Genomic DNA, 25,316 nt, shown 5'->3' on the forward strand with positions numbered 1-25,316 from the left:
TTATTGAGTTTTCCATATTTTTTTCTAATTCTTCATAGTTTGTGACAGAAGTAGGCACAAAATTGGAATTATTTCCATAGTGGTCTTTATATTAATACTGGTCATGATCACTATAATGCTTGATGACAAAATGTCCCACAAAATTTTTTTTCTGTTGCTTTTTGCTATAAGATATAAACAAATATATGACAAAGACCCCAAAATACAATCTTTTATTTTCTTTTCTAAGGTGAGATTCTAAGTCATCATTTCATTTGGATCCAACTTCCTTTTATCTTTTGGTTTCATTTATAGTCAGAATGTTAAAATTGATATATTCCTTTAATAATAGTAGGCTGCTGGGCAAAAATCTTAAATCTAGAGTAACAACAACTAAATTAACATGTATAAATAATCCAAAATATTGTTGTCTTAGCACTCTGCCCTCTTTTCTACTACTTTATCACGGATATTGTAGAAGTAGAAAGGCAGTTAGATGGTTTAGTGGATAGTTTGCTGGACCTGCAATCAGGAAGACTCATCTTCCTGAGTTTAATTCTGACACTAGACACTTATTAGCTGTGTCACCCTAGGCAAGTCACTTAACTCTGTTTGCCTCAGTTCATTTGTAAAATAAGCAGGAGAAGGAAATAGCAAACCATTCTAGCATCTATGTCAAAAAACCCCAAAAGGGGTCAGAAAGAATCAGATACAACTAAACAAAAACAAGAGAAAGGGACTACAAGAGACTGATGACTATATGGGTTCTTTTTAATATCCACTGAGAACATTTGATAAAAGAAAAATATAAAATAGCACCGGAGAAGAGTTTCCCCACAGATTCATATTCTAGTGCCTCACTGTAATGTCATGGTGATCTTGTGTTTTCAAAGGCAATGTCAGTGAAGTGCAAATTATGTCATATTCTATGTCCTAGTAATAGACAATGTCTATTTTCCCAGGCTCAGACTCACTAAGTATGGGAGGCTTATCACCAAATTGATTCATTGGCAATGGCCCTCAACGCAAAGAGGCATGTAACTTTATAAAAATGAGACTGTTGAATCCAAAGTGTGTTTTTCTTTGAAGAGCAAGCCAAAGGAATCTTCTTATTTGCTGAATTCAGTGAAAAGAAGCATCAATAAGATTCAGATATTGTACTGTGTGGCACAACCTATTAGATATTTTTAGACAGTAGGTATCGCCACTAAGATCATCCCAAGATGGTATCTACAAATGAGTGATAATCTCTTAGGGTTGTTGCATTAAGGCAGATGAAAGATATAAAATATATTCTTGAAGGAAGAAAATGCAGGGCATGTTTACTATAATATTCAATGACAAAATGTCTCATGAAATGTTGTTCCTATTGCCTGAGAATGTAAAATATAATCAGATATATGATATAAAGTCAAAAATATAACCTTAACATATTCATCCATTTCTCATATCATATACATTATTATTAATATAATATTAACTTGGAAAACCAAATTCACATTTCTGTCAGCTTGTAGTGAATTCAAACTTAAAAAGATAGGGTAGGAAGTTAGCTACATGGCCTAGTAGATAGAAAGCCAGTCCTGAAGATGAGAGGTCCTGGGTTTGAATTTGGCCTCAGATACTTCCTAGTTGTGTGACCCTGAACAAGTCATTTAACCCCTGCTGCCTAGTCCTTATTGCTCTTCTGCCTGGGAACTGATACTCAGAACTTATTCTAAGACAGAAGGTAAGGGTTTTTTTTAAAAGGTAGAGTAGAAAAATTGTGCTTTTTCTTTTTAAAAATGTCCATTCTGCTCTACTCTTAAATGCCTCTAGTTTAGCTTTGTCAGTGATTACATGGCATTACATATCCCTTTCCCTGATGATCTTCTATCATTTGGAATTATCTACATTTGCCAAAATGATTTCCTGACATGTCAAATTTCATCTCGTATCAAATTTCACATTTCCCCTATCATCACTGACAAAATTTTATTCATAAAGCAACCAGAATCTATTTTATAAGCCTCACAATTAGTTTTTGCTCAGTTAACTTTTCTCGAAAGTTTCTATTTATCTTCAATTTTGTCCACCTCTACCTCTATACATAATTTGAATTTCCATGGCATTTGGTGTTTACTTTTGTATAAAATCCAATATTTCAAAATCAACTGTATTTTATCAGTATTCTATTACATGTAAAAATAACTTGTGAAGAAGACACTGAAATAGTTTGATGTCTTCACTTGAAATGTTAATATAATTAATGGAAAACAAAAGCAGACAAAACCAAAGGCTTAGATATTTTGCAATCGTGAAAAACAAAAACAAAATGTCTACAGGAGTACTGGAACGTGACGCATAGGATGATAGAAAATGTGAGATTTTGAGTTAGAACCATCTTTGGAGGTCATCTAGTTTAGCCCTCTCATCTTGCCCAAATTCAGGTTAGAAGTGGCCCAGTAGGAATTTGAACTCAGGTCTTCTGTTTCCAAACACAATGTTCTTCTGTTGAAGATACATTAAAAGCAATCTTTTTTCCCCTCTTAACTGACTTATATTAACAGTATTTGTAAACCACCAATTGATGCCTTGAGGGAATAAATCAAAATCAGTGAAGAACATTTCAAGCAAATTTCTCAGTGAAGATGAATAACCTGTCTCTAAATATGTGGATCTATTATTCAATTCGACAGTTTAGCTAACCTCTACCATGCTTCCTCTAAATATTAATGATGTCGGTATAAGAAGCCTTAATATTTAATACGTTACCGCTTACATGTTGCATTAGTAAAGATTCTGTAAGCTTGGCTGGTTAGGTCAGGGTGCAGCACTAATGAAATCAAGGCCACAGGTCTGATCCCTCTGAGGACTCTTAGCTCGGCAGAGGAGAAACTCATTTTTATGGTCACAGGCTAGACCCCTGGTCTCTAGCTTCTTGTTTTATAAATGCATGCTATTGGTCCTGAGTGAAGAGATCTGAGTGAAAGGGTCCATCCAGCTCAGAGAAAGTCTGCCATCACAGAAACAGCTCAGAACACATGTCTTAGTGACATGAGGCCAGTAACACCATCTTTGTCTACAAAGGGCAGAATAAAAAATAAATAGCTCACCTGCTCATTCTCTTCTTCGTCACTACTTAACTTAAGGTCATCTTCTAGCATTCTGGAGGAAAGGAAGGGAGAAAAAGGCGTTTTAATTGACATAATATTTTAGCACCAAAACGACATTTTTATTTCTATAGACATTCACTAATGAGGCCACTTATTTGATTTGCTGACTTTTATGTTTGTTTGTTTGTTCTCTTAAGCCCCTTTCCTCCTAAGTACTTTGCAGACAGCAGACTCCTACTTCATGACCATTAATTTCCACAATGAGAGAAAATGTGCAAGAAAATTAACCTTGGCAGGAATATGACCAAAGGGTTCTTTCCCTTGTTTCTGTAAACAACCCATATGTACCCTTCTGAGGGGTCCCTCAGATAGCCCCCCTGTCCTTATTCTTTAGGGAAATTGTTATGCCTATAAAAGTAACATGACTGATTTTTAGGTAAACATAGCAGAATTAATGCACCCAAATGTGTGCTGTCCTGTTTCAAGAAATCCATGTACAAATTCTGCTAGGTAGGAGCAGAATCTTTTTGCATTGGTTCTTTGAGCAAATTTGCCCTTCAGGGACAGTTTATGATCCACACAAGGCTTGTAATCCAACAGACTCATTAATTTATACTCATAACTTCTTTGGCCTCAAAGATCTCCCCCCCCCTCAGCTTTATTCATTAGACTTAGAGTTAAATATATTTCTGTTTTTCTAAAAAATAAAATTCAACCACAAAAGGTGAGAATGTGTGTCACCATTGGGAATATTCAGATGAATTTACTTAAAGGCAATTCCTCTAACTGAAAATATTTTGAGCAATGGAAGCACCATTGGAGTAAGGGTAGTTTTCTAAGGTGACTACTTTGAAGAGGACAATATTCTTTTGGATGTGAAAGTTCCAGTACATATGGTCAGCCGTGTGAACTAATGTGCTAACATTTTGAACCATTTCAATACATAAATGGTTTGTTATTATTAATCATAATATCTTCCCCGCAACTGACAAAAGGTTGAACCCAGGAGAGAACATAAGGAATGAATCTATTCTTGGAGATGGCAATAGGTCAGGATATTTGCCCATTGTTTGGGTTCACCTACCTCTCTCTATTCTAGGGTCAGTAAAGCCAAATAAACTTTCCCAAAGTTATCACTTAAAATTAAAATCACGAAAGTAGTCCTGGCAATTTTATGGACTTTGCATGCAAATAAATATGAAACTCATTATTTCCCTTTAACATAAAAACATAGAAATGAATCTCATTTTCAAGCCACCACAAATGTTTTACCTGACCATAGGAATGTATTGTTTCTTTACCAACTACTGTGAAGGCAATATGCTTGTGGATGTGTAAATTTGGTTATATCACATGACTTTTGTATTCTCCCAAAGTGGCTTAATTCAGATTTAACATCCCACTTTTCAGCCACAAGGCTAAAATTTTAATCTTTAATAGGATATTTCTGATCTGGTATATAGCTTGTATATATTTGTTTGCATGTTGGTTTCCCTATATAAACTCCTTGAGGGAAGGAACTGTTTTTAGCTTCTTTTTTGTATCCCTGAAGCATGGTACTGTGCATGATGCATGGTAGGTGCTTAATATATGTTTACTGATCGATGCTTTAACAAAATTATATTCTTATATACTGCCATATTCTAGGACCATCCAGGCCAGGTTTCTGTCATTGTAGGGTCATATTCTGGAATGTTCTGATTACTCTCTCTGACATCAACTTCAGAGGGTTAAGGATGTGCCTAAAGAATGTGCTTAGCTTTCCTTCAGAGCCCATTAGGGTTCTATCATCCATGAATTTATATAAAATATTTTTTGATGTGATTTCCAGTTCATACTGTATTCCTTATAATGATATGTTATAGTGGAAACAACCTTGAATTGGGGATCAGAAGGCCTGCATTCTAATTCTTTAGCTTTAATGACTTTCATCAAGTCAATAATAATGATAAGTGACAATTGATATTTATATAGCACTAAAATTGGAAAAGCATGGTGCATAATTTAATTTTATTGACAACAACTTAGTGACATAGGTACTCTTATAATTTCCATTTTTACAGATGTGGAAACTGAGACTCAGGCTAAGTGACTTGGCTGTAGTCACAAAGCTAGGAAGTATAATGGCTGTGATTCATACCCAGGTCTCTTTCCACTACACCACACCTCCTCTAGTCCTTGGTTCCCCCATCTACAAAACCAGGGGACTGACTTAGACTAGAGAGTTCCCTCACTCCTCTCCAGCTAAATTATTCTATGAAATGTGGACCTGCTCTTAAAGTAAAATGTTATGATGTTTTTCCAAAAAAGCAAACTCTTTCAAGTATTAAGAGGAGTTCCCCAAGTTTTGACTTATACGTTCACATTTCTAAATTATGGTCACTGGGGGAATGCCACCAGATTGACTTCCCTTTTAGGATGCTTCTGTCCTAAATGCTTGAAGCAACATTCCTTGTCTTTTAAAACCACAATATGCTATCATTAGAAGGGAAGGCCTGTGGTTTCTGCAACATCCACTGCATTTTGTCCTTTGCCCTTGAACCTCACAAACATGTATGGTTGGTTTTAAAAGAAGCTGCTGGCTAATAATAATTAGCACTTATATAGCACTTTCATGTTTGAAAAGCAGTTTACAGATATTCCTTCATTTAATGTTCATAATAACCTTGGGAGTTAGCAGTTTTGTTATCCCCACTTTTGAATGGATGAGGAAACTGAGGCAAACAAAGGTCCTATTGCGAATAAGTGTTTGGGGTTAAGTTTGAACTCAGATCTTCCTGACTCCAGGCCCAGTGCTTTATTCACTCCCTGTTACCACCTAGCATTAAATGCTCTCCTCTGAGTGTTCTCCAGTTGAAGGGCCCAAATGCCATTTTGGTAACAAAGCCTGGAAAAACCGAGCAATGTTTTCCTCTTCTTCCTCCCCTGCTAAGAAAACAGCAACTGCAATTTTCTTCATCTCAAGAAGGCACAGCCTTGTAAGCATTCTGTGTCCTGAAGTATGGGTGGTCCCTTCAGCCGGTAAATGAGTGTATAGAAGACAGGTAATCATTTCAAACCACCTTCCTGTCACTGTGCCTAAATCACACAAGGGGGTGGCTAAGGAGTTTAATCTCCAGATGATTAACAATGCATGCTTTTCAGGCCCACTGACAACCAGGGGAAGAACACACATATCCACAGAGGGCGTGCAGCCCAGTCATACTGCTAGAATTAGACATATGTGTCTGTCAACAGGGCTAGGAAACACCTACGACAGGAAATTCCCAGAAATTGAGGGCAGTTGTGAGAGCAACAACTGAGATTGCAGTCAGTCCCTCCCTAACCAGGGTAGCAGGAAGTGGGAAACAAGTATTATGGACTCATGGCATGTCAGAGCCAGAAGGTATCTTATAAAGCAATCTAGTACAAGCTCTCTTATTTTAGAGGTAAAAGAATTAAAATCCAGAGAGGTGAAGATACTTGCCCAAAGTGACACAGTTAATTACACATAGGTTGGTCTGCTGACTTATGATTCAGTAGTTATTTCCATTAGCAGTATCCATTCTCTAAGTCATACTAACACACAGAGAGAAGCCTGAGCTATAGAAAATTAAATTGTTTTTTTTTTTTTTGAGGGGGTTGTCCAAGAGTGAAGCAGACATAATTCTTCTAATTGATATAGGACACTCCTAATGAGTAATCCCCCACCCCACACCTCACCAATGCTGATTTGCACCTGGTCAGCAATTCAGTTTTAGAATCTGCCTAACAGATAGCTGTTAGATAAGATGGGGAAACCCAGTCTGCAGAACTCTGAGGCTCTATAAAAATGGGGTATCCAGTTGTGTCAGACTCCTCAGGACCCCATTCGGGGTTTTCTTGGCAATGATATTGTAGTCGCTTGCCCTTTCCTTCTCCAGCTCATTTTACAGATGAGGAAACTGAGGCAAACATGGTTAAATGACTTGCCCAGGGTCACACAACTAGCAAGTGTCTATGGTCAGATTTGAACTCAGGAAGATGAGTGCTCAAATCTGGACTAAGACACTCACTACACCATACTTTTTTTTTTTTTTTTTTGGTGCTTTGAAAAATTTCATTTAATTAATTAATTTAGAATATTTTTTCCATGGTTACATGATTTATGTTCTTTCCCTCCTCTTCTCCCATCTCCCTCCCGTAGCCAATGAGCAATTCCACTGGGTTTTACATGTGCCATTGATCAAGACCTATTTCCATATTATTAATATTTGCACTGGGGTGATCATTTAGAGTCTACAACCCCAAAAATGTCCCCATCAACCCACATGATCAAGCAGTTGTTTTTCTTCTGTGTTTCTACCCCCACAGTTCTTTCTCTGAATGTGGCTAATTTTTTTCTCATAAGTCCCTCAGAACTGTCCTGGATTATTGTATTGCTGCTAATACAGAAGACCATTACATTTGATTTTACCACAGTGTATCCATCTCTGTGTACTATATTCTCCTGGCTCTGCTCCTTTCACTCTGCATCACTTCCTAGAGGTCGTTCCAGTTCACATGGAATTCCTCCAGTTCATTATTCCTTTGAGCACAATAGTATTCCATCACAAATAGATACCACAGTTTGTTCAGCCATTCCCCAATTGAAGGGCATATCCTCATTTTCCAATTTTTTGCCACCACAAAGAGTGCGGCTATTAATATTTTTGTACAAGCCTTTTTCCTTATTATCTCTTTGTAGCCCATATCTTTTGATTTGAGTCCTATTTGATCCTTCTAATATTATTATTTATTTTTAATTTTTTGGTATGTAGCTATTCTTTCCATTGACATTGTTGTAGTTACTGTGCCTATTGTTTTCTTGGTTTTCCTCTGTAGCAGTTCATGTAGGTCTTTCCTTGCTTCTCTGTATTCATCATATATACATAATTTCCAGCATCACAGAATCCCATTTCATCCATGTACCATAATTTGTTTAGCTATTTTCCAACTGATACGCATTTACTTTGTCTCCAAATCTTAGCTATCACAAAAAATACTGTTATAAATATTTAGGGTTATATGGAAACTTAAAAAAAAAGCCACCCTTATCTTTCATCTTAGAATCAATACTGTATATTGGTTCCAAGGCAGAAGAGCAGTAAGGATCAGGCAATGTGGGTTAAGTGACTTGTCCAGGGTCACATACCTAGGAAGTATCTGAGACCATATTTGAACCCAGGACCTCCCATCTTTAGGTCTGGCTCTCAATCCACCAAGACTTGTAAGCTACCCCCTTCTTCCCCCCCATTCCAGACATTTTTTTCCCCAGACTTTTTTTTAATGGATGGTTCCCTTGGGGTATAAGTCCAGTAATGGAGTCTCTGGCCCAAAGGGTTTGGATAGCTTAATCACTTTATTAACATAATTCCAAATTGCTTTCCAAAAATGATTGTATCATTTAAAAGCTTCCCTAGCAATATATTATTTTGCCTATTTTTAAAAATGATCCCTCCTAAGTAAGCTTTTGACAATTTTTTGGGTCATTTTTTCCCATTTTGAAAAGCGTGAAGTGAAACTTCAGGGCTGTTTTGATTTGCCTTTCTGTCATTATTAGTTCTTCGGATAATTTTTTTCATGTGATTGTGAATACTTTGCAGTTTCTTCTTTTGAGAACTGTTTGTTAATATCTTTTGACCAATTATTTACCTATTGGAGAATGGCTACTAGTCTTATATACATTTATCAGTTGATATGTATCTGAGATACCAAGTCCTTATCAAGAAATTTAATGTGAAGAATCCTCTTCCTCTTCAACCATTTTCCTTCCTATTCTATGTGCATTAAATTTGTTTGTGTACAAGCTTTTAAGTTTTAAGTAATCAGTTATCTATCTTTTGTAACTGTATCTATCACTTGTTTGGTGAATAATACATATCTTCCCCATAGCTATGAGAGATATATGATCAGTTTCTCTTCTAAGTAAAAAAAATAATATGATTTTTATAATTAAGGTCATATTAGAATGTATTGTGGAATAAAGTGTTGGGTGTTTGTCTAAGGCCTAATTTTGTCAGCTTGCCTTCTCATTTTCCTAGCATTTAAAAAATAAGATAAGGAGTTGTTTCTTAGGTAATTTGTGATTTCTATTTTGTTAAATAATGGGTTGTTAAGTCCTGTTGTTTCTGATTTTCCTTTGTTTAGTCTATTCTATTGAAATTCTCTATTTCTCAGGAAATGCTACTCTATCTTTTTTTTCTACTTCTTTTCTTTTCCCTTGACATTCTAGATTTTTTGTTTTTCCAAATATATTTTATTATTATTTCATTGAGTTCTATAAAGTATCCCTTTGGTATTTGATTGGAATGGCATTAAAAGTGTAAGTTAGTTTTGGTAGTATTGTTGTTTTATTATATTGTCACAGCTTACCCATGAGCACTGACTATTCCTTCGGTTATTTAAGTTGCTTTTTATTTCTGTAAGGAGTTCTTTGTAATTGAATCTATACAAGTCTTTTGCGTGCTTTGGGAGATTGTTCCACAGATATTTTATATATTTTGTAGTTATTTGGAATGGGATTTCCCTTTCTATAATTGCTTCTTGAGTTTTGTTATTCTTTTATAGGAATGCTTTTGATTTTTGAGGATTTATTTTTCAGTCTGCAACTTTGCTGAAGCTATTCATTGTCTCAGTCACTATCTTTTTTGGTTCTTTAGAGTTTTCCTAATAGACCACCATATTATCTGCAAAGAGGGAAAGTTTTGTCTTCCTTCTTTCCTTATTTTCTCCTTCCCTTCCTTCCTTCATTTAATCTCTTTACCTAGCTTTATGCCTTAATTTTTCTTGTTTTCTTGATATTGTTGGCATTTCCAGAACTATATCAAATAATATTGGGTGGATTTTGTATTCTTGTGCTGTATTTATTAGAAAAGACTAGTATATACCCATTACATATGATGTTGCCATTGGTTTTAGATGAATGTTTTCTGTATTTAAAAGAGGTCGTTCTAGGTCTAGTCTATACTTTGTAGGGTTTTTAGCATAAGAGAATTTGGTACTACGTCAGGGGCTTTTTCTGCATCTTTTGAGACAATCATGCAGTTTTGGATGTTTTAGTTTTAATATGATTAATTATGTTTATTGTTTCCTAATGTGGAACCATCTGTGCATTCCTGGCAAAAATCCCACTTGATCAAAATGAATGATTTCTTGGATAAATAGTTGTCTGTTTGACAAGATTTTATTTATAATTTTTGAGTCAATAGTTACAAATTATATTGGCCTATAATTTTCTGCATTTTCTCTTTACTTCATTTAGGTATTAGGGCTATATGAATCTCATAAAACAAGTGTGGGGTGCTTTCTTTCTCAATTTCTGAGAATAATTTGTGAAATATGGGTACTGATTATTCTTTAAAAGTTTGAAGCATAGGGATGAAGAGGTAGAAAGAATACTAAACTGAGCGGCCGAGAGACTTAAACTCTAGTCCTGACTCTGCCAATAACTAGCTATGAGACCAGAAACAGGTCATTTTATCTGTCTACTCTCAGTTTCCTTCTCTGTAAAGTGAGAGAGTAGGATTATATGTTTTTAAATTTGGGTCCAGTAGCTTCCCTTCCCCATACTTCTTTTTTTTTTTTTTTTTAAACCCTTGTACTTCGGTGTATTGTCTCATAGGTGGAAGAGTGGTAAGGGTGGGCAATGGGGGTCAAGTGACTTGCCCAGGGTCACACAGCTGGGAAGTGGCTGAGGCCGGGTTTGAACCTAGGACCTCCTGTCTCTAGGCCTGACTCTCACTCCACTGAGCTACCCAGCTGCCCCCTTCCCCATACTTCTTGCCACACTTCATTTCAATATTTGTTTCAGGTTTAAATATCCTCTTTCATCTCTGCTCCAGGAAGTCCGTGAAAACAAGGCTTGATACAAGTCTCCCTCACAATCATCAGGGCCTTCCCCAGGTAAAATTGGGAAGCAAAGTTTGTTCAGAAGTCCCTCTACTCTCTTTTTTTCTTTTTTCTTTTCTGTTTAGACACATGCGCCTTTTCTCAAGTGCCCATCATCAGCATCCCCACTCCCTTCTCTATGTCAGTCCTTAAAAGGCCCTATCAGCCAGCAGTTGAGTTTGACCTTTAGTGGATAGATTGCCTTCCTGAGAATTCCTAAATAAAGCTTCTTACAAAAGATTTGGAGGAGGACCATATTTCTGGTTTCATAATTACTATAAATTTGACTAGATGGGTGTTACTTTTGTGGCAAATGGTTGGAATCTCACTTTCTTACAAAAGGACTCAAAAATCAAGCACCTAAGAAAGTCATACCCGTTTCTTCCTCCACAGTGAAGGCCCCTTTAGAGAATCAGTTGTTGGTTACAAATTTAGGAGTCCCTTAAGTGAACCTGACTGCCTGATGATGAAAGGACAGTAAAATATAACTTTGTGAATTAAGGCCAGAAAGAAGAGGTGCAGAGAAAGGTGTAATTTATGGCCTTAACACCTGATGAGCTGTTAAACAGCTGTCAGGAGAGCTCTCTGTGGTAATCCAGTTAGCTTTTAGTGCCTAATTATGACTTCACAGTGGAATCTGAACTAGATAATTGAGAACTGCAACACTTAAAGGACTCAAACAGGGTATTTTTTAATGCAATTAAGTGATTGAGACCCTGTCCATGCTCCACTTGGGAACTGTGTTAGACAACAGTTTCTTAAAATTATTGTCCCTAGCATGTTATAACGTACTTCCTGAACACAAGGTGAAGGATAAAAAGACTTAAAAGCCACATGCTGAATGGCCTAGAGTTTTCATGCAGGTCTGAAAAGGCCTTCCAGTAACTCATCAGAGTCATAGCATCATAGAATTTGAGGGCTAGAAGGGCCTTTATAGATCATCTTGTTCAATCCCCCCCTCTCTTTTTACAGAAGAAAAGGTTCCTTTGATTTTTAAAAATAATTTCAAGGAACTCAGTAATAGAGAAAGCCAAATGGAAAAAAATATTTCCTTTGAATTGCCATGCTACTTACCTCAGCTTTCTTTTTTATTGAAATTGAAAATCTAAAGAACCAGAGGATTCAGAACTGGAAGGGATCTTAAAAGACATCCAATACAACCTCTTTGTGGCACAGGTGAGTTAACTGAGACCCAGAGAGGTTAAACAACTTGCCCATTGTCATGCACGTAATAGGTAGCCCAATCAGAATTCAACCCAAGCTTCCAGGCAGCTGGGGTGTAAGAGGTGAGAACACTGAAACTGGAATATGAAACTGCGGTACTGAATCTGGACTTGATCACAGATTTCAGAAATGCCCTTACACTGTACTACAACTGCCTTAAAATTTTAGAAACTTCCTCCCCACCATCACTTACAATTTTTTCATCACAGCTACCAATAATTTATATTGGAGGAAGCACCACTGTCTTTAGGAATTTCTCTCTCTCTCTCTCTCTCTCTCTCTCTCTCTCTCTCTCTCTCTCTCTCTCTCTCTCTCTCTTTCTCTCTCTCTCTCTCTCTCACACACACATATTATCATGTACATTCTCAAAATTATATTTTTAATATTTATTATTTCTTTAAGGATGTTCATGTTCTGACACATAGAACTGAAGATGGATCAAAATATCTTGTTTGAAACCATGATGTACTACACCTCTATCAGAAAAATAATGAATTTATCATTAACACTTGGTTGTTGTTGCTGTTGTATTTCCTCTGTATTTTGTTCAGGCATTTTTAGTTGTGTCTGACTTCTCATGACCACAATATGAGATTTTCTTGGCAAAGACACTGAAGTAGCTTGCCATTTCCTTTTCCAGCTCATTTCATTGGTGAGGAAACTGAGGCAAATAAGGTTAAATGAATTGTCCAGGGTCATACAACTAGTGTGTGAGGCTGGATTTGAACATACTAGAGAAGAAAATGGGGAACCACTTCAGTATCTTTGCCAAGAAAACCCCAAATGGAATCACAAAGAGACGGACATTTCTGAGATGACTGAACAGCAATAACTTCCTGGCATTCTATCCACTGTGCCACTTACTTGCTGTATTTTCTCTGGACATACTTTTTAATTTTTTAATTTTAATTTTGAATATTTCCCCTAGTTATATGTTTCATTGGATATAGTTTTTTAATCAGGGAAAATATGGAATTTATATTATATACGATTTGAACATTTATGAAATAAAGAAATCTATAGCATCTTTAGGAAGAAATAGTTCACACATTTTGAGCAAGGAGGAACCTTAGATATCATCTAGTTTACCACCCAAACTTTTCTACCAGACATGCTTGTTTTTGTTTTTGTTTAAACCTTTACATTTTATCTTAGAATTAATACTAAATATCAGCTCCAAGACAGAAGAGTGGGAAGGGCTAGGCAAAAGGAGTTAAATGACTTGCCCAGGGCCACACAGCTAGGAAGTGACCAGATTAGAACCCAGGTCATCTAGTCTCTCTATCAACTGAGCCACCTACTTGCCCCTCTGATAAATATTTAACAACTAGCTCTTTGGGGAGAAAAATGTAAGTATGACCCAGTTTTAAATCTATTCTGCATTATTCTACAAGCAGCAATAATCACCTTCCACAGCTTTAGTTATATTTAAATTAAGGTTCAGATAACACGAAACCTTCATTTCTTGTGTTCTTATGTTATGATTAAAATTCTCTGGAGACTGTATATTAATTTATAATTATTTATTAAATAGTGAAAAGCAGGTCCATCACATGGTAGTTAGTCACTCAGCTTTAAGAGACAGCTCAGCCCCCGACCACCCAATCACTTTTTTCTGGGTCTCCCCAACTGGACAGACTTGATGGTAAAAAATACCCTGGATCAAAGGATACTCTTCTGGACACTAGGAGTCATGTGTGTCTAGATGCAAGTGCCTTCTGAGATGCCAAGGAGCAAAGGGACTCCAGGCATCCTCCTATAGTATGCATGCTTATCCAAATAAGCCTCGGACCTTGTTTCCAATCCAATCAAAGGGTTGGGAGCTGAATAGAAACCCAGTTCACTTAGAGAAACACTCCAAGACTAATCTTAGGGTCCTAACAAATGGGGTACAAACTGGTATTCAATTCCCCACTGATTACTACCAGCCAGTACTCTGTGCCTAAATGCTCTGGGCATATCAACATTAGAAGCTTTTCCCTTGATTTACACTCTACAGAGCTATACAATCATTTTGGCTAGATCATGCCTTGGTGCATTGGTCTAATTTGTTATCCGCATTACCTTAGCTCCTACCAGTTAACAGATGGCCAAAAGCTTCTATTGCTTATCTGTGTCTTAGATAGTCATTCCAAATAGTCACATCAACCAAAAATGTAATGTTGGGAGTTTCACAGAACGGTGATTTTTAATTAATAGAATTTTGGCAGAATTTCTTGCTATTCAGAAGCCTTAAATTGAAATCTTTTCTCTTTTAAAGTTCACTTCATTTTGCAACATGTTTTACTGTAGTCTATCTGGCAGTCATCTGAAGATGAATTGAAGGTGGGGATGGAGCATAGCCCTGTACAGGAATCTCCTCCATAACACTCCTGACAGGTGGTTAAACAACTAGATGGCAGCCTGCTATACTTTTGGACAGATGAGTGTTTGGAAGGTGTTACTTATTTTGTTCCAAGTTCTGCCTTCTTTTAACTTTCTCGAGGTCTACTTCTGTCTTCCAGAGGGGGTAGGTCATGATATATGTCTAATCCCTCTGGAGATCTATCGCAACCTGAATAGTTCACCAGCATCTCAGACTTAACATGTTATAAATGAAGCAACTTCATATCTCCCCCTAAACTTGCTCTTCCTTAAAACAAACAAACGAACAAATAAAAACAACTTCAGCTTTCATCTTAGAATAAATAATGTGTATTGGTTCTAAGACAGAAGAGCAGTAAGGGGTAGGCAATAGGGGTTAAATTACTTGCCCTAGGTCCCAGGGCTAGGAAGTGTGGACCAAATTTGAACCCAGGACTTCCCATCTCTAGGCCTGGCTCTCTAGCCACTGAGTTTTTTAGCTGCCCCAACTAGCTCTTCTCCCAAGCATTCTTATTTTTATTAGGAGAAATACCATCCTCAGTCATTAAAGTTCATAACCTTGGAATCGTTCTAGATTCTTGCCTTTCTCTTACTCTCCTACCTTCAATCCATTACTAAGTTTTGCTTACTCTACCTCCCATAGCATCTCTGGAATCTATCCCTTTCATGCATCCATCACCATAGTGCAGGCCATCATAATGCCTTCTTTGGATTATTTTAAATAGTCTACTAATCGATCTCCCAAACATCTATTGAGCAAAATGTAAACTTTTCGAGTGACTTTTCATTTTTGTCTTTGTATTCCCCATCTCTACAATGACCCACAGTATCTAGCAGGTACTTAATAAGTGTTGAAATAAACTGAATATAATTAAATTTAAATCCAAACAGTAGTTCTTCCACTACCTAAAGACAGTGACTACTGCATCAATACCTATTTTTTCTTTTATATTTCTAACAACTGCTGTGTCTTCATTTCATCCTGGCTTTTGTTATCTACCTAGGAAAATGCCATCTTGCCAATGTTTCTCTGAGAATTTGTTTCTCCAGAATTGAGCACAATAATTCCCATGTAGCTGATGAGCATAGACTTCAAAGGGATTCTTGACCACTCCATTCTAGATATAAAACTGCTATTGACTCAAAGATTACATTAGCTTTCTTTGGGCAGCTACATTACACTATTGACTCATACTGATCTTTCAATCAACTAAAACTCTTATGTCATTTAAAAAATATTTTATTGCCATTAATGTAAGTCTCATATTCTGTGCTTGTGCTGATCATTTAAAAAAATATAGCACTTTGTTTGGCTGTCTCTTGGGCACTTATCATATATTGTTGTTGTGCCTCACAGTTTTCTGTGGGTCTTATCTCCTTGCTAGTCTGTAAATTATAATGAGGGCAGGAGACAGTATCTTACCTAAATTTTATATATTCCCTAATTTCAAACAGTACTTTCTGTATAATAGATGCTTAATAAATGTTTGTCGAATTTAATAAATTTAATTTTTGAACCTCAGTAGAAGACTTTCCATTTATTCCTAATTTTCATCATTAGTTTTGTTTACATATTTTTTAGTTTTGACTGCCACCAAATTTTCAGTTATTCCTTCTAGTTTTGTGTCACCTACAGATCTGATAAGCATAATTTCTACATCTTCATTCAAGTGATTTTAAATAGTACAGGCAGATAACAAGCCTTAAGGCATATCATTAAGAACTGCATTCCAAGTTGGCATTAATCCACTAATGAGCATTTTTTGGACATAGTTGTTCAACCTGCTATAAATCTACCCAATTTTAGTGTTATTATTTGGCATATATCTTCTTTATCTTGTCCACAAGTATTTTAAGAGAGTCTCTTGTCAAATTCCACGATGAAATTCAAGATATATTACTTCTATGGAATTAACTTGCTTTTCCATGTAATAGTAACACTTAAAAATTTTCATTTTTTTCCATGGTTACATGATTTATGTTGTCCCCTTTCCCTCTTCCCTTCTTATTCCCGAAGTTGACAAGCAATTCCACTGGGTTACATGTATTATCTCTCAAAACCTATTTCCATATTATTCATTTTTGTAATAGTCTTTTAAAACCAGAACCCCAAATCATATACCCATATAAACACATGATAAATATATGTTTTTTTCTGCATTTCTACTCCAACAGTTCTTTATCAAGATATGGATAGCATTTTTTCTCATAAGTCCCTTCGGATTGTCCTGGATCATTGCATTGCTATTAGTAGCAAAGTCTCTCACAATTGATCATCCCACAATGTTTCAGTTACTGTGTATAATGTTCTCTTGGTTCTGCTTAGTTATGCATCAGTTCATATAGGTCTTTCCAACTCTTTCTAAAATCATCCTGTTCATCATTCCTTTTAGCACAATAGTATTCCATCACCCTCAATTTGTTCACCCACTCCCCAATCGAGGGACATTCCTTCAGTTTCCAATTTGTTTGCCACCACAAAGAGTGCAGCTATAAATATTTTTGTACAAATAGGTACATCCCCATTTTTTATCTTTGGGAAACAAATCTAGTAGTGGTATGGCTGGACCAAAGGTTATGCATTCTTATAAAGCCCTTTAGGCATAATTCCAAATTGCCTTCCAGAATGGTTGGATCAGTTCACAACTCCAAGAACAATGCATTATTATCCCAACTGTGCCATATCTTCTTCAACATTTATTATTTTCCTTTACTGTTGTATTGGCCAATCTTCTAGATGTAAGATGGTACCTCACTAGTAACACTTATTAATGTCTTTGAATGCTCCAAAATAAAAGACAGGTAATGATGGGTAAAGGAAAAGCTGCCCCGCATGGAGCACTACAAGTGTAAGGACCTTGATAGCTTAAGGAGATCAGATACCTAAATTTATGGGAGGATGCTTAAATCAGGGAGGAAGAAGAAATAGCAAACTTTTTCTACTTAACAATTTTTTTCTAATGGTTATCAATGAAGTTTTCAAAAATGCTATTCATCCTTACAGTCTAGGCCATGTGAAAATAAAGGGAAAACAAACCAATAACAGGGCAATAATCTTCAGTACTAGAAGGGGAAAAGGAGAAACTGAGAAAAAAAATAATTTGATAGGCAGCAGCAAAAGGTATCCAGGCAATGCTATTGCAATGCTGTTATCAAATCTAATGTCTCATCCTCATTCTCCCTGATTTCAAGTTCTCTGTAGTTCTTGTTCAGTCATTTCCAGTGTGTCTGGCTCTTGGTGGCCCCATTTGGGGTTTTCCTGGCAAAGATACTGGAGTGGTTTGTCATTTCCTTCTCCAGCTCATTTTACAGATGAGGACACTGAAGCAAACAGTGTTTAAGTGCCTGGGCCAGGGTCACACAGCTAGTAAATGTCTAAGGCTAGATATGAATTCGGGACGATGATTCTTCCTGACTTCAGGCCCAGCACCTTATCTACTGTGCCACCTAGATTCCCATGATTTAGTTTTAACCAAGGTCAAGCTTTAACATTCTACTAGTGTAACATCAATTCTCTACTGAAAAAACTTTCAATAACCCTGTTTCTTAGCAGATTAATTCTAAACTCCCATAATTTTTAAAGTACTCAAAGTTGTATAATCTTGGGTATGCCATTTTATGTCTTTGGCTTCAGTTTTCCCACTTGCCTTCCATTTAGAATCAAAACTAAGCATTGGTTCCAAGGCAGAAGAGACAGAAGGGCTAGGCAATGGGGGCTAAGTATCTTGTCCAGAATCACACAGTTATTAAGTGTCTGAGGTCACATTTGAACCCAGGACCTCCCATCTCTAGGCCTGGCTCTCAGTTCACTGAGCCACTTAACTGCTCCCAGTCTGATCACTTGTAAAATGAGAGTGGGTTAGACTCAATGATTTCTTAGACATGTTAAAGTACTAATAGCCTGTACTTCTTTGAGTTCTAATGTCTATGTCAGGTATACCAAACTAGAAAAAACTGCAGAAAAAAAGAAAGAGAAAAGAAAAATTAACTACTGAAAGCAACCATTGAAAAGAGGATTTATGTAGAATGTTAATGTGTATAATATTTCTCATAGGATTCAGAGCTAGAAGAAGTCTTTGCTGTTGTTGAGTCATTTTCAGTTGTGCCCAACTCTTTGTCACCCAATTTGGGGTTTTCTTGGAAAGATAAAGCCAAAGCTCTTTCCATTAGACCAGCTGCCTCTAAAACTGCCCAGTCTGCAAGTGCTCAGAAGGCAGGCACTATGCCACATGTATGTTTTTATACAGATCTTAATAATAAATAGCGTTTCCAGCTTATAAAATCTCCAACTCTAAAACCTAGCATTCTTCTTGAATAGTTAGTTATACATCTAACTTTGTTTTTTGTTGGGAAGGAAAATGAGATAATCAGAGCCATTCTAATCACACTTGAGGAATAACTTTGCAAGCTTTATTTCTATAAGGATTTTGAACAGGGACATCCAACAGAAATCACTCAAACTTTCATTCCACAGGGGTCCTGGTCACTGACCATGTGGTCCTCCCGACTTTCCTGGCTAATGTTTCTCTCTGACAGGTCCCAAAGGGACAGTGGTAGACAGCTACTTCTGCTTCCTGAGAGGACTTGGAGGCAGGGTTGATTTAAACCAATAGGCAAAAGGGAACATTTGGCTTGGATTCTTCAAAGGAACTCTCTGTAATAGAGGTACATAGTCTCAGGCTGCCTAAGACTCTGCATTCAAATTGAAAAGGAAATGAGCTGTATATTCTATCAACCATGTGGAATCCTGATAAGATCCTGATTCTCTGAGTAGGAAAATGAGTCTATGCTGAAGTCAACATCTGGAAAGTCAGTATATTTCTTGGCTCCTCTTTCTCCATCACCATGATCCAAATTTTCACCCAGTGCTCTTTTTACTCTGACTTTCTCCCTCTCCCCATAATAGGGGTAACGTTACCTATTTTACTGTTTCCCTGTAGTACAAAGAGGGATTCTGCCAACCTCAGTTACAGTGGTGACAAAGAGTGATAACATTATCAATATCATGATTTCTTCCTCCTTCTTTCCTTTCTTCCTTTTCTTCCACCTTGAGAAGGAACAGACAAATCTCTGCATTAAGAATCAGAGGACCTGACTTTTCTACTTACTAGTAATGTGACCTCGGAGAAGCCTCTTCATCTATCTTGGACTCAATTTTCTCATCTGCTTCACATTCTATAAAAGCCATACCAACCCTCTCTAACACCCTTTCTTATTTAGGAGAAAAATTGAAATGGGGTTGTCAGTTATTCCAAAGGTGAAGGGGGACAGGATAAACTAATTCAGAGGAACATAAGATAATCCCATTTTATAGTTGAAGGTATAAGAAGAAATTTAATTAGTCTTCAATCACATAAAGATTCCTGTGTAATAGTTTGATAAGCTTTAACTATGTGATTTAAATAAGATACAATAGGAATAGGAGTAACATTAAGAGCCCTGTAATGGTGAAAATGTCTATACACTTCCTCTTTCCTTGACACACAGTCTGGAGGTTATATTATGAAAAAACTGGTCCCCCAACTTAGTCCTATAGGTGTTACAACCAAGTGGCCAAACAAGAGAAAGGGGAGAGACAGAGAGAGAGAGAGAGAGAGAGAGAGAGAGAGAGAGAGAGAGAGAGAGAGAGAGAGAGCGCATGTGTGTATGACCCAGTTATAACCTCTATTATTGAAATTTATTAACCACATTAACAAAATGTTCACAAACCTACTTTATGCTTTGAATATCTGGCCCTGTTAATTGCCTCTGTTAAGCACTTGTCCAAAGCCTATAAAACCCATTTTCATCTGGGCTACAATCGTCTCATGCCACAGATTGGGCATGGTGTACAGACAACTGACTTCTATATTCTATGCCCACAAAATAAAGTCAGATCTTTGGGATATTGGACCGGCTCTGTTTTCCTTTCTTTCAAAGGTCAGTAGTAATTGACTTGTCCACCCAGACCTGAAAAGGAATCTCTACCATGACATACTCTATAAATGGTCATCTAGCCACTGCTCAAGGACATTAGACACAGGGGAACTTGATACTAAATAGGAGAGCCCATCCCATTTTTAAATAGCTAGTTATTTGGGGACAGCTAGGTGACACAGTGGAGAGAGTGATGGACTTGGGGTTAGGAAGACTTGAGTTAAAATTTGGGCTTAGATCTTTACTAGTTGTATGACCTTGGGCAAGTCATTTAACCCTCTTTGCCTCATCTGTAAAATGAGCTAGAGAAAGAAATGGCAAACTACTCCAGTATCTTTGCCAAGAAAACCCCAAATAGGGTCATGAAGAATTGGGCAGGACTGAAACAAATGAACAACCACCACAAATGACAATGAACACCAACAAACGAATGAGCAGCAATGCCAATAAGCAGTTTATGTATCTAGCCTCCTGCCCTTTAAAACTTCTTAATTCTGATGATTCTTCCCCAAATCTGGAAAAAGGCACTAATCATTTTTATGCCAAGATGTTCTGCATCTTGGCAATGCCAACTCCTCCAGAGGATGTCATGAGTTCCTCACCACTCAATTTCAGCTGTGTTTGGGAACTGATAAGTACATTCTCCTCCTGTCCTAAATCAGGCAAACGAATTTAGGCATTACCTAGCATATTTCCTACAGGGTGAAAAGTGACTCATAAGCACATGGCCTAAGGCATTTGGATATGTTAAAAAGGCTATAATCACAATTCCACCCCCCCCTTCCTAATAGGAGCCAGAAATATAGTCAGTAGATGACAGATAAGAGATTAGCAAACAGATCAAAAGAGGCATTTGCCAGGGCTCCAGTGGAGCTTTTAGCAAGTTGTCTAGGCATTGTTCAGTGCATTATCAGAAGAAAATGTCCTCTCAGAAATGCTGTTTCCATGCATTACTTCAATGCTGCTCAGAAAGAACAATTTGTTCTTGAACTCAACTATGAAGATGTACTTAGAAAAACACAAAGTCACAAAATACTACACAAGTTAATTGAAACAATAAGTTGGGTAGGTCAGAAAAATGAGGCTATGCAGTATTAATGTATGCAGTGCTCTACTGGAATGCACAGTATTTGTCATTTGGAGAATTAAATACTGAAGAGACGCTTGAAACACATTACTGTACAGTTAACAGAATTAGCAATGTAAGTCAATAGCAGCCTTCCTAAAATGAAAGGGCCGTCCCTCACTAGATTTAATCCTTAAAACGATTTCAACGGTTTCTTAAAAAAAATTCAAGTGGCTAAATTCTTTAGCAAACTCTTTTTTGAAATAAAAGGTCAATTCTCAGGGCATCTAGGTGGCACAGAGTGCCAGACCTGGAGACAAGAGGTCTTGGGTTCAAATTTGGCCTCAGACATATTTTAGCTGTGTGACCCTAGGTAAGTCACTTAACCCCAATTGCCTAGCCTTTATGCTCTTCTGTTCTGGAACCAATACTTAGTATTGATTCTAAGATAGAAGGTAAGAGCTTCAAGGAAAGGAAGTAAGTAAGTAAGTAAGTAAGGAAGGAAGGAAGGAAGGAAGGAAGAAAGAAAGAAAGAAAGAAAAAGAAAGAAAGAAAGAAGGAAGGAAGGAAGGAAGAAAAGAAAGAGAAAGAAAGAAAAAAGGAAGAGTAAAGACCATCTAGAAGTAAGATTAAGAAAAGTTCTCCATATGATTAGTGCTTGAAAAGGTGAATTTCTAGCCTTTATGGTAAATTAGGGAAATGAAGGGAAACTTTGAATTACAACAGGGATGCCAGGAGGAAAGATGTCTGTTACTGGCTTTGCTTGTAAAAATGTGTCAAGGGCTATACCATGAAGCTATTACTCTGTTCCACACAGGCCAAAGATGGCTTTCAAAGTGATTTTTAGTGGTGCACAATCAAATGAAATATTTATTAAGCACTTATCACAGTTCTTGGCCCATGGGAAGGTACATAATAAATATATATTTTTTCTTTCCTTCCAATTATGTAACATATATCTTATCTATATATATGTTTATATATGTGTGTGTGTGAGAGCCATATGCAGAACTTTTCAATCAGAGAGGTATACAATGTGAAAGAATCATATTCATTGCTTATTAGATATTAGAGTAGATTTCCATTGGAGTAGGATATTTCCCCACATGAATCTTCTGATTGAATACTCTTCAATCAGGAAAACAAGTCCTAAAGAGCTTAAATAATTTGCCCAAAGTTACAAAGGTAGTAAATAACAGAGCCAAGCATCAACCTCAGAGGTGACCCCAGATCCAGTTCTCATTTATGAGTTATTTATTATGATGACTTTATTTATTATTATGATGAGTCTGCAATATATCATGGAAACTTTATTAGACTATAAACTTCAGACAAGGAGATATTAGAAACTAACAAGTATCATAGGTTAAATGTCCCAAATGGAGGAGATAAACTCAAGGCAACACACTGGGACTACATTACATCCCAAAGAAAATTATATTGAAATTTAGAGTCTTATAAATAACTGACTAATCATTTATGGCCGAAAGGGGTCCATTAAAAACAAATACTTGCTCCTCTGATTTCTTTTTTGCTATTTTTTGTTGGGTGAGGCAAGTCTTATTTAAGGTTGGAAACTTCTTGTCCTTGATTTTTTTCTTTTTTAAATCTTAAATCGGTTAGGCCTTTTTGCTGCCACCCCCCCAAAAAGCCAACTGGGTGAGCTGCAAGGGAATTGTTTGTTTAAGGAAAGAGGAATGTTTAGCACCTTTTTCTTATCTCTCCTGGTACTCTATCTCTCCTAGTAAGACATAAGTGACACAGACAATTAATAGGATGAGGAAATTGAAAAGTCATCTTTTCCAGTTTGGGTACAAGGCTGACTATGATTATGCAGTCTCTGAAAATATTACACTTTAAAACTATCTCTCTCTCTCCATTTCTCTCATCCATGAATCTAATCATGGTAAAAAGATCTGTTTTTATTCTTATTTCTATCAAAAGTCAAGCTGTGCTTTAAGGCTACATATTTTTGATTAAAATATTCTCACTTCTAAGGTTAAAAAAGCAGTAATTCAATTCAGTAAAGATTTTTAAAAGTTACAATGCCTTCTGGAGATTAGTTTCTGAACTCCATGCACTTTGGCGGTAAAGAATTCAGCTTTCAAGGCTGAATGAGCATGGTAGCTGAGAGGTATACAATGTGAAAGAATCTTATTCATAGCTTATTAAGATACTAGAGTAGATTTTCCATTGGAATAGGATATTTCCCCACATGAGTCTTGAGATAGCCAGATTTTGAAAACTCAGGTTGTTTTACAGTCTAGATTTAACTCTTAGACATATATTAAAAGGAGTGTGTGTGTGCGCATGCGTGTGTGTGTGAGTGGGTGCGTGTGTATTATTACAGACTGATGTAGCTAATACCTACCTACCATCAGTAGTTTATCCAACCTATCTGTTTAACTGATGGCTGTCATTTTCATGTCTAAATTGGAAACTTATTGGCAAAATGATAAACTGTACTCATATTTACCATTATGTTCCTATTGCTAATTGGTGAGGGTGATTTTTCTTAGTTCTAAGCTGGTTAGTTATTGTTGTATTGTGTGTGTATTTTAAAGTTCCTTTGATATGGTAAGAAGTCCTAATTAGGATAATAAATTTACTTACACTTAAACAATTAGTTTGAGAAAAAAACAACAACCTAATGCAGACATAATCCTACTAATGTACTGAATAGTGATGGAAATTAGTCAGTTCACAGACTTTAACCAAAACATATACATATGTGTGCTTGAAAGCCTATAGCTGCTGTTCAAGAACACATTTATGATTAGACCAACTGGCCAATCAAGGGATAATTATTTTTCTTTACAGAATTAATAGATTATGATGTGGAACAAATATTTCATTTCTCTGCCTTCAAATAAGAATACAATAAGACCTCCTAAGGCAAATAAGGTCCTGGTTGAACCCATCAGGATAACTGGAGGAAGAAATCCTATAATCCTTCTCGGGTACTTGTCTTATTGTTTAGCTATAGGACAGCAAGATGAGAAGAGCAAAAATGTAAGGAAATCTTTCAAAGGTAGGATGGCACTGTCTTTTGAAGGGCCTTGAATGCCAGGCTTAATGGACTTAGCTTGGAAGATAAAAGTCATCAATAGCTTTTGAGCAAAGGAATGGCAAGATCATATTTGTGCATAAGGAAGATTAATTTGGGAATATGTCAAAGATGTTTGGGAGTGGATGGAGAGTGGAAGCAGGAGAATCAGTGAAACTATAATAGTGTAGGTAGTGCTAATGAGAACTTGTATTAAGGTGATAGCAGTGGGAATAGATTAAAAGGGATTTTGGTAAGTGATATTGCTAATGCAAAAACTGCCATGACTAAGTTATCTATCAGTAGGATTTGGGAAATGAGGGGAATGATAAATCAAAGATAAAGTTTCAAACATGGGAAACTGAGTGAATAGATGGTGCTATTGATTGAGATAAGGGAGCCATGATGAAGAGTAGATTTTGGGAAAAACTAATAAGCTTGGTTTTGCTATGTTGAATTTGAGTGCTTTTAGGGCATCTATGTTTGGAAAGACCGAATAGTTGAAATCATGGGAGTAAATTAGATTATTAAGAAAGAAGAGGCCAAGGATAGGATCGTAAAAGGGGCTGTTGAAGGGTCTTCCTTCTCTTTCTTCTTCACCAGCCCCTGCTGGCGAACTTGTGGCACATGTGCCAGAGGGGACTTGATCCCCTCCCCCTCTCCACCATACCTGAGTACCTTTTTTACTTAACCCACCCCTCTGCCCAACATTCCAGTGGGAGTGCTTCTTCCCTCCTCT

General features: G+C 36.7%; 1 protein-coding gene across 1 annotated transcript in view; it reads right to left on the minus strand.

Moving 5' to 3' along the window:
* The window catches only part of AFF3 (AF4/FMR2 family member 3), a 673,975-nt gene that overhangs the window by 131,448 nt on the left and 517,211 nt on the right, over window positions 1-25,316 (minus strand). Inside the window, exon 9 of the mRNA XM_044669302.1 lies at window positions 3,075-3,126. Coding sequence (XP_044525237.1) covers window positions 3,075-3,126 — 52 coding nt within the window. The remainder of the gene's footprint in view (window positions 1-3,074; window positions 3,127-25,316) is intronic.

This window comes from Gracilinanus agilis, chromosome 3 (assembly GCF_016433145.1).
Source record: "Gracilinanus agilis isolate LMUSP501 chromosome 3, AgileGrace, whole genome shotgun sequence".
In the NCBI taxonomy this organism is placed as follows: domain Eukaryota; kingdom Metazoa; phylum Chordata; class Mammalia; order Didelphimorphia; family Didelphidae; genus Gracilinanus; species Gracilinanus agilis.